The 8883-nt window shown below is 33.8% G+C and overlaps 1 protein-coding gene across 2 annotated transcripts; it reads left to right on the top strand.

Annotated features, from left to right (window-relative positions):
- Nucleotides 1-469: 469 nt before the first annotated feature.
- Nucleotides 470-5086, top strand: LOC107655384 (gastrula zinc finger protein XlCGF57.1-like). 2 transcript variants are annotated; one of them, XM_016442854.1, is made up of 3 exons: nt 470-539; nt 2477-2625; nt 3681-5086. In XM_016442854.1, the coding sequence occupies exons 2-3, from the start codon at nt 2571-2573 to the stop codon at nt 4910-4912; spliced, it is 1287 nt and encodes a 428-aa protein (XP_016298340.1). In that variant the 5' UTR covers nt 470-539; nt 2477-2570; the 3' UTR covers nt 4913-5086. The 2 variants fall into 2 exon arrangements, with proteins under 2 accessions (XP_016298340.1, XP_016298349.1); XM_016442863.1 differs by lacking the exons at nt 470-539; nt 2477-2625 and adding an exon at nt 734-769.
- Nucleotides 5087-8883: the final 3797 nt, after the last annotated feature.

An 8883-nucleotide genomic window follows, 5' to 3' on the forward strand; every position in this document is an offset into this window, starting at 1 on the left:
CACAACAGCAGATTCGACTAGGAGCAGGTACAATTCAGATATCTTAAAATATAATTGTGACTAGTCGAAACTGAATAAGAGATATCTCTATTTACCTTTGCACTGAATTAGAGATATCTCTAATTACCTTTGCGTATATGTAACGCATCTATTGAAGATATCTATGACGTAATTACAGAGATCTTAAATGGAGTTTTGACTTGTCATAAAGTATTTAGAGATATCTCTAATCAGATTTCTTACTAGTGCAATTATAATTGCAGATATCTCTAATTATCATTCTGACTAGTCAAATTATAATTATGACTAGCCGAATTACAATTGTAACTATTTGAAATATATTTTATGGATAGTCAAACCAAAGTTTTAAATGTTAAACCGTCTTGCTATACTAGTACAGCAAGGAGTATTTAATGCTAATACGGCTTGCCATACGCGTCCGGTTTTGTGCTAGAGCAAAGGAAATCCTCGTGCGGGCGTTAAAATAACGACATACACGCTCCGAAGCCTCGGCACAGAACGTAACATACTATTCTGAGGTGAGCTGTTCGCATAGCTTAATATATTTACACAATCATGACAAAAAGGTTTTATAAGCAACATTTATAGCCGTCATTTCTGTCTTGTTTTCATAGGATTCTGTGCTATTTGTGCGTCTTTTGACGGTTAAGGAACTGAGTGGTGTTTTTTGGCTTGTTTAAAAGTTATTCTTACATGGTATTCAAGTCAAGTCACTGTATAAATGTGAAAGGAGTTACAAAGCTTAAAGGTTTCGATGCATTTTTAATGTTTTTCTTCTAAGCTCGTGAGAAATAGTAGGGGAGCGCGGGGTTAGTTGTAACACGTGGTTTGAATATTTCCACACATGCTAGCATAACCAAATTTACAGTATTTATTAGTTACCATATCAACATTATATAGAAAAAAAATGTGCACCAAAATTCAAAAATCTTTTGAAGATATCGCTGAACATTTATTTTACCATAGTAAAATTAAAATTCTGGCTTAAGTAAATTTCTCATCTTAGTTTTTATTATTCATTTAAAATTAGACAAATCTGCTATTATTTTAATCTCCAATCTGTTATTTATCAGTTCAGATCGTTTTTTAAGTCTTTGATAACTAGCAGAAGACAATAACCAGTTTTAAACTTTTTTTTACTTTGCGCAGATGGGGCACGTTGTTACACTGCGTTACAATGTGCTATTCTATGACATTAGCGATGTAATTTACACTATTTACTTTAATGAATTTTAACGAGAAACAACGAGAAACAGGTGAATAAAGACTGACAGTCAATGTTTAATGTTTAGAAATTATTATTTCAAGACATGTAAAGCATTTTGGCTCGTTTATGTGGGCCGTCCCAAGCATGGTTGCAATGTGTACATGGTCAAACTCCAAAATCAGATTATTTTTAATTCTTAAAAACGCCATTATTTTATATGAAATAAATTATTATTTTATTGACAAAATATTTTAGTTTGTCTTGTATATTTTTTTCATTCGATCAGATAACATTTTAAGCTGTAATATGGTCACACTATTTACTTTAATGAATTTTAACGAGAAACGAGAAACAGGTGAATAAAGACTGACAGTCAATGTTTAATGTTTAGAAATTATTATTTCAAGACATGTAAAGCATTTTGGCTCGTTTATGTGGGCCGTCCCAAGCATGGTTGCAATGTGTACATGGTCAAACTCCAAAATCAGATTATTTTTAATTCTTAAAAACGCCATTATTTTATATGAAATAAATTATTATTTTATTGACAAAATATTTTAGTTTGTCTTGTATATTTTTTTCATTCGATCAGATAACATTTTAAGCTGTCATATGGTCATGTTACAACGTGCCCCTCAGATCTTACAATGTACCCCACCTATGGGGCATGTTGTCACATTTCACTTCCATTTTTTGAGGGTAAATAAAGAAAAACGTATACACTGTAATTATGAAACAAAGCGACATATTTGTACTAGACAAGTGTGAAATTATGTGGATAAAAAAAAAAAATACTCTGAACCCCATGTGGATTTACACAAACTGAGAAAGTCAAAAAGTGTTACTTTGTGCCCCGCTCTCTCCTACTATAGTGCAGTTTTATCATCATTTTCAGACTATATCATGTCTGACTCATATTATTTTATTATTGATTAAACGATAATTCTTACTTCATGTCAACAGCTCCCCTTTTCACCTCATAGAAGATATCTTGTAATAATGCTCATTTAATTGGTACAAGCAAATGATCAACACTTTTGAGGTCTTAAAGATACACCTATCTTAACTTTTTTATGTGAAGAAATGTTCCATATAAAACAGCAAATGAATAAATAATAACCAATGAACAAAAATACAGCTCAGTAAAAACGAAATGAAGTCTACTAAATGAAATTAAGTTTTACATTAAAATAGATGGATAGTTAAACATAACATATACTGTGTTACTCAATCGTTTATTTATTTTAGATTTTTGCAGATCTTCACCTATTCAACACAGGAATTCACCAATGCTGGATTATTTTCATCATCTTAAAAGTGAAGATTAGAGAACAATGAGAACATGAATAATCCAGAACCCTGCAGAATAAATCGCAAAGATACTGAAAAGCAAGGAGGTTGGTGTTTATTCTTGATTCTTTATTAATGTTGCTGAATCGCTCTCATGATTGTTGATGTCAAACACATTGGCTTTTTTAATCTGGTGTGAGATTTACTTGGGCAGTGTGAGAAATGTATTTTATTGGACTGTCCTGCTTTTAATGCAGGTAGAAAACATTTTTATGAAGTAAGCTTACTTAAGGAATTTATATTTCTGATATTATATCACGGTTTACTTTTATGTCTTTCCCTTCACGCTCCTCTTATTTTTATGCTTTACTAATAATTAACTCTAACAAATGAACCAGTCAGACACACAATTATTTGTTATATTTAACAAATAATCTTTGAAACCCCTTTCCCAACAAACTATGTGTAAAGTTGTACGTAACTCCCAGGCAGGAAAGATTTACAACCACCAAAATAATGCAGAGCTTTGCTCTAAATTCACTTTTAATCAGGCCAAAAAAAGACACATAAAGATCATGACAAAAAGGGCTTCTCTTCATTTCATTTATAGACAAACCTGTCTGTGAGTGAACATGCATCTCTCCAGGACATTGTATGAATGTATATTTGGGGGAGCTGACTATCTTCAGAAAAGTTTAGATGGTATTTTCTTTTCATCTTGCCTCTGTAGGCTAATGCATGCTAAAGTAGTATTTCTACTACTGCTTTGTTTACAGTGGTAACCAAGGAAACACTGTATGGCTGCTGTTCCATAAGTGCCACCTGCTGTCAGAGAGTGAATTTGCGTTCTCTTTTAGCCTGTCTGCTGTTTTTCCATCTTTTAAGTAGCATACATTTCACAAAGACCATTCTGTTTTTGCTTCAGATTTTGAAATTACATCAAATTTAAATCAGAAATTGCTCATGTATGTAGAATCTTTCTTTGGATCATGATTAAAATGCAGTGGCTGCCTCTAATTTAAAATGGCTACAGAAAGTTCGGCCTGTAATAGAGCAAAAAAAAAAAAAGTTAATGTACTCATATTTTCATTCTATCTTATCTCTTTCTTTAAATAAATAAATAAATATTCACTACATCATCCTTGCTTACGTTTCATTTTAGACCTGATGGAAGAGAGTGAGGAGAGTGAAGAACTGAGTGAGGCAGAGGAGAAACAGCATCATGTCAAAACTAGTAAGAAATCTTTGAGTCGCTCACAGACTAAAAGTAATTTATTGCAAAGAAGGGCCGAAAAGTCTTTCACCTGCCATCAGTGTGGGAAGAGTTACACAGTAAAAGGAAGCCTGACAGTACACATGAGAATCCACACTGGAGAAAATCTGCACACATGTGATCAATGCGGGAAGAGTTTTCCGATAAAATCATACCTTAAGAATCACATGAGAATCCACACTGGAGAGAAGCCGTACTCATGTGATCAGTGTGGGAAGAGTTTTACGATGAAAGGAAGCCTTAAGGATCACATGAGAATCCACACTGGAGAGAAGCCGTACTCATGTGATCAGTGCGGGAAGAGTTTCCCATACATACAGAGTCTTAATATTCACATGAGAGGTCATAGTGGAGAGAAGTCGTACACATGTGATCAATGTGGGAAGAGTTTCATATATAAAGGATCTCTTAGTGAACACATGACAATCCACACTGGAGTGAAACCACACACATGTGATCAATGTGGGATGAGTTTCAGACAAAAAGGATCTCTTAGTGAACACATGACAATCCATACTGGAGTGAAGCCATTCGCATGTGATCAGTGTGGAAAGAGTTTCAGAAAGTCTTGCACTTTTAAAATACACCTGCGTCGTCATTCTGGAGAAAGACCATTCACCTGTGATCAGTGCGGTAAACATTTTTTTAGGTCAGATGCACTGAAGGACCACCTGAAAGTTCATACAAAGGAGAAGCCTTACATGTGTTCTTTGTGTGGAAAGAGTTTTAGTCAGTCGGGTACTTTAAAATTACATCAGAAAAGACACAACAGTGTGAAGGATCACATGTGCTTTGATTGTGGGAAGACTTTTGTTAGAGATGCTGATCTGAAACTGCACCAGAGCACTCACACTGGAGAAAAACCTTACAAGTGTTCACACTGTGACAAGAGATTCAAATGGTCAGATTATGTGAAAAAACATGAGAGGATCCACACTGGAGAAAAACCTTACAAGTGTTCACACTGTGACAAGAGATTCAAATGGTCAGATTATGTGAAAAAACATGAGAGGATCCACACTGGACAAAAACCCTATCACTGCATTCCATGTGGGAAGAGTTTCACTCATTCATCTTCTTTACTCAGTCATACAAAAAAAAACAAATGTCTGAAATCATGAACTCTGAATATCTGAATTCTTCTTTGGATCCAGCACATTTAATCGCGACACCATGTCCTCACCAAACATGACCCAATAAAACCAATCAATAAAATCTTTTCTATATAAACAAACACCAACTGAAGCTGTTAGTTATAATAGTAAAGGATTGTTATGCTCCATTACCTTCCCCTCTCCGACTTATTATATAATTTTAATCCATGTTTAATCACCATTTGTTAATAAGTATTATCTTTTATGCAGTGATTAAAATAAATGTAGAATAGAGTGTTAGCATAGTTTAAGTTGTTTTTTGATTGTCTTGTTCCTACGAGAAATTATGTACAGCATGTATCACTCTTAGTTCATTTACTTTCTTTCATGAAGTAAAGTAAAGCATATTTTTGTACATGTAAATGTTAGTTTTCTTTGTTCATATCAGCACGATTCAGCAGAAAAAGAACAGTTGGAATAAAGACATAGCAGTTCAAATCCTTTCCTCTGTTAATTTTGTTAATTATGATATTTTTATAGATGTTTTGTTGTTGTGAACAATATTTCATATTTGTGTTAAAAATTACTGTTGATTTTGCCTCCCAGTAATGAAGTTATCACAAAGCATTCAAGGATGTTCAAAAGCATTTGCAAGGATGCTGATTTCTAGATGACTCTGAGATGGCGAACATGGTTTGTGTAACATTAGCAACACACTATTAGCTGGTTGCTAAAGTAGTCACATTGTAGAGAGCGATAAATAAATGCATTACCATTCTGATACAATTAACTTGTAGACAAGATCATGCCTCCACGCCAGATAATTAAGACCCAACCCCGGACACTAGATCCTGTCAGAAAATATCTGTTTTGTCTGGTAACAGAACAACTAGTCAGCAAAATTGCCTAATACCCAAAACCCATTAACAGCAAGTCTTGTCTGGTACCTAAAATATCCAAAACTAGCGTTTAACAGTCTTCTATCAGCCGAGAAGTTGACTTAGAAATCCAGTGAAGAGCAGAAGCAGGAGACGAAGTGATGATGGTAAAAAGGAGCAGAGTTTATTGAATAATCTTAGTTGCGTATGTTTCAGTGCTCAGACTTCGTCTGACCAGCACAAATCCAACAAGTATTGTTATAACAAACTGATTCAAAACAACATAAACCTGGACTTTCCATAAATATTCCCTCGTATCTCTTATTCATTAAGATAAACAGCCCTTGAAACACACAGTCTTAAGACTAAACAACAATAGAAAAATAATGTAAGAAACAATAATATGTGACCCTGCACCACAAAACCAGTCATAAATCGCACGGGAATATTTGTATTGCCAACAATACATTGCAGGGGCAAAATTATCATTTTTTATTTTATGCAAAAAATCATTAGGATATTAAGTAAAGATCATGTTCCATGAAGATATTTTGTAAATGTCCTACTGTAAATATATCAAAACTTAATTTGATTATATAATATGCTAAGAACTTTAAAGGCGATTTTCTCAATATTTAGATTTTTTTGCACCCTCAGATTCCAGATTTTCAAATAGTTGTATCTCGGCCAAATATTGTCCTATAGTTTAATAAAAGCATTTAATTTTACATTGAACATAACCAGTCGAACACTATTCGTTTCCTCCCTGTTACTGGACACTTTTTCATTTAAAATTGACCGTAACTGATAACAAATACACCTACAAATAGAGAATAAAAAAAAAATAAAAACAATAGCATTGTCTTGTGCTTTGTTTTTTTGTTTGCTCAAAAAGACAATTTACCACTATATTTACAAAATAATATTCTCCAAAGTACGTTTACAGAACAACTTCTGGTCTCAATTTTAAACATGCATGAACCATGGTGCTCCCCTTACTGGATTGCAGGTCAATATTTTCTTAAAGTGGTAAATTATGTTTTTTTGTGCAAATCTCTTGCTTCACAAAATTTAGGTTAACCCCCTGGAGTCACATGGATTAGTTTAATGATGTCTTTCCTACCTTTATTGACCTTGAATGTGTAAATTGCATTGCTCCTAATGTAGGGTCAGAAAGTTCTCGGATTTCATTACAAATATCTTAATTTGTGTTCTGAAGATGAATGAAGAAGGTCTTGCAGGTTTGGAACAACATGAGGGTAACTATAACAACAGAATTTTGGGGTGAACTATTCCTTTAAGTATAATTTACCATTTCACTCTTTTTAATACTTTATTCAGTGTTTCAAATTTAAGTTTAATTATAACATTTTCAGACTCCACAGAAAACCACAATCAGGAGGAAGATGTTTAACAAAGACTAAGAAAATAGTACAATTTACATTTCTCCATACAGCACAAAAAATTTGTCAATACTTCATTGAAATGTTTTAAACTTCACCCAAAAGTGAAAATTATGCCATCATTTACTTACCCTCAATCCATTTTAGGTGTATGTGATTTTCTTCTTTCATGTGAATATAGTCGGAGTTATATTAACAAATATCCTGGCTCTTCCAAGCTTTATAATGGTAGTAAAAATCATCTGTGTGACATCATTGGTTTGTTGACATAATGCATTTTGCTTAATTTGAAATAAATCTGTCTCAAAGATTTTTTTTGTTGCACTTATTAATTGTGGTTACAATAAGATTTCTCTTGCTGCAGAGGTAGAGATGGATAGACAAAACCAAACCAAACGCATTCAAAAACAACCCAAAAATTCTGAAAGGTGTGTAAAGCCTAGTCAACTAAATAGTTAAATTATGCCCTATTCGGACAGTAATTGTTTCTCAGGGGGACGCAAGTGATTTTCACCATTTACGGGGGGTAGTTGGTGATTTTAATACCGTCCGAATCCAGGACGTCAGTGTTTTTCTCACACCACCCCCGTAAAAATCCCCGGCCGAATTACCTACTGTTTTTTGACAAACACCAAGGCCGTGTGGTAATTTAATTGCCGTCCGAATCCACATCTCTGAGTTTACGAGAAGAAATCGATTCAAAATTCAGCGTTTAAACCTTTTTTGAGCACTCCCGAACACCGTAAGTTAACCTTGTGTAATTTGCATACATATTTATTTCTGAAATGCTGGAAAGTATTTAAAAGAACACTTCATAACTGCTCCACCACAGCGTCTGGGAGCAGAAAGAAGAAAAGCACGTAAACATTCGAAATGGGTCTTTATCATGGCCGCAGCAGTTATGCAATACAATTTTAAAATGTGTATTACTATAAAACAGTTGTTTTAAACAGGAGATTGAAATGATAAAATAATAAATAGGATATTATAAAATGTATATATTATAAAATATGCTTGGAATAATAAAAATACATTTTACATAAGTATATTTAAATACATTTTACACAATAATAAAAATACATTTGTAAATAAAATTATTTTTATTTACAGCAATCGTGTGACTGGCCATGTGAGCAGCGCGTTCCGGGGTTCGTAGGATCACAGAACTCGCTCCTCCACTCTGAATAAATCGCCATCCGAATCCATGAGTTTTATCACTGAGGTGATATGTACATTTATTTTTACAGAGGTCCATATGAGAAACAATTACCGTCCGAATCGGGCTTTAGACATGTATTTAATGTATTTTTGGTAGACTTGAAAACAGCGCCCCCTGGTGTCTCTATGTCTTGTCTTACTGATTTTATCCAGATGTGATGCTATAACTACTGCAGCAACAGCAGCCACGCCCATCAGAGCAAAGATGACCAATCGGATCACAGATTCAAACAGAAGACCATGGAAACATTAGTGTGGAGTTTAACTCTTTACTGCTTATGTACCTGAACATGTCTGACAGAGATAATTGGTGTCGTTTTTAAAAGGTTTAGCCCCTCATACAGTAAAATTTATAAATTATAGAAATCAATATAAAAGGAAAATTAAAGGGATAGTTCACCCAAAAATGAAAATTTTAAGTTTACCTGCTTACCCCCAGGGCATCCAAGATGTAGGTGACTTTGTTTCTTCAGTAGAACACAAACGAAGATTTTTAACT

This window comes from Sinocyclocheilus anshuiensis, unplaced genomic scaffold (assembly GCF_001515605.1).
Source record: "Sinocyclocheilus anshuiensis isolate Anshui unplaced genomic scaffold, SAMN03320099.WGS_v1.1 scaffold3346, whole genome shotgun sequence".
NCBI classification, from domain to species: domain Eukaryota; kingdom Metazoa; phylum Chordata; class Actinopteri; order Cypriniformes; family Cyprinidae; genus Sinocyclocheilus; species Sinocyclocheilus anshuiensis.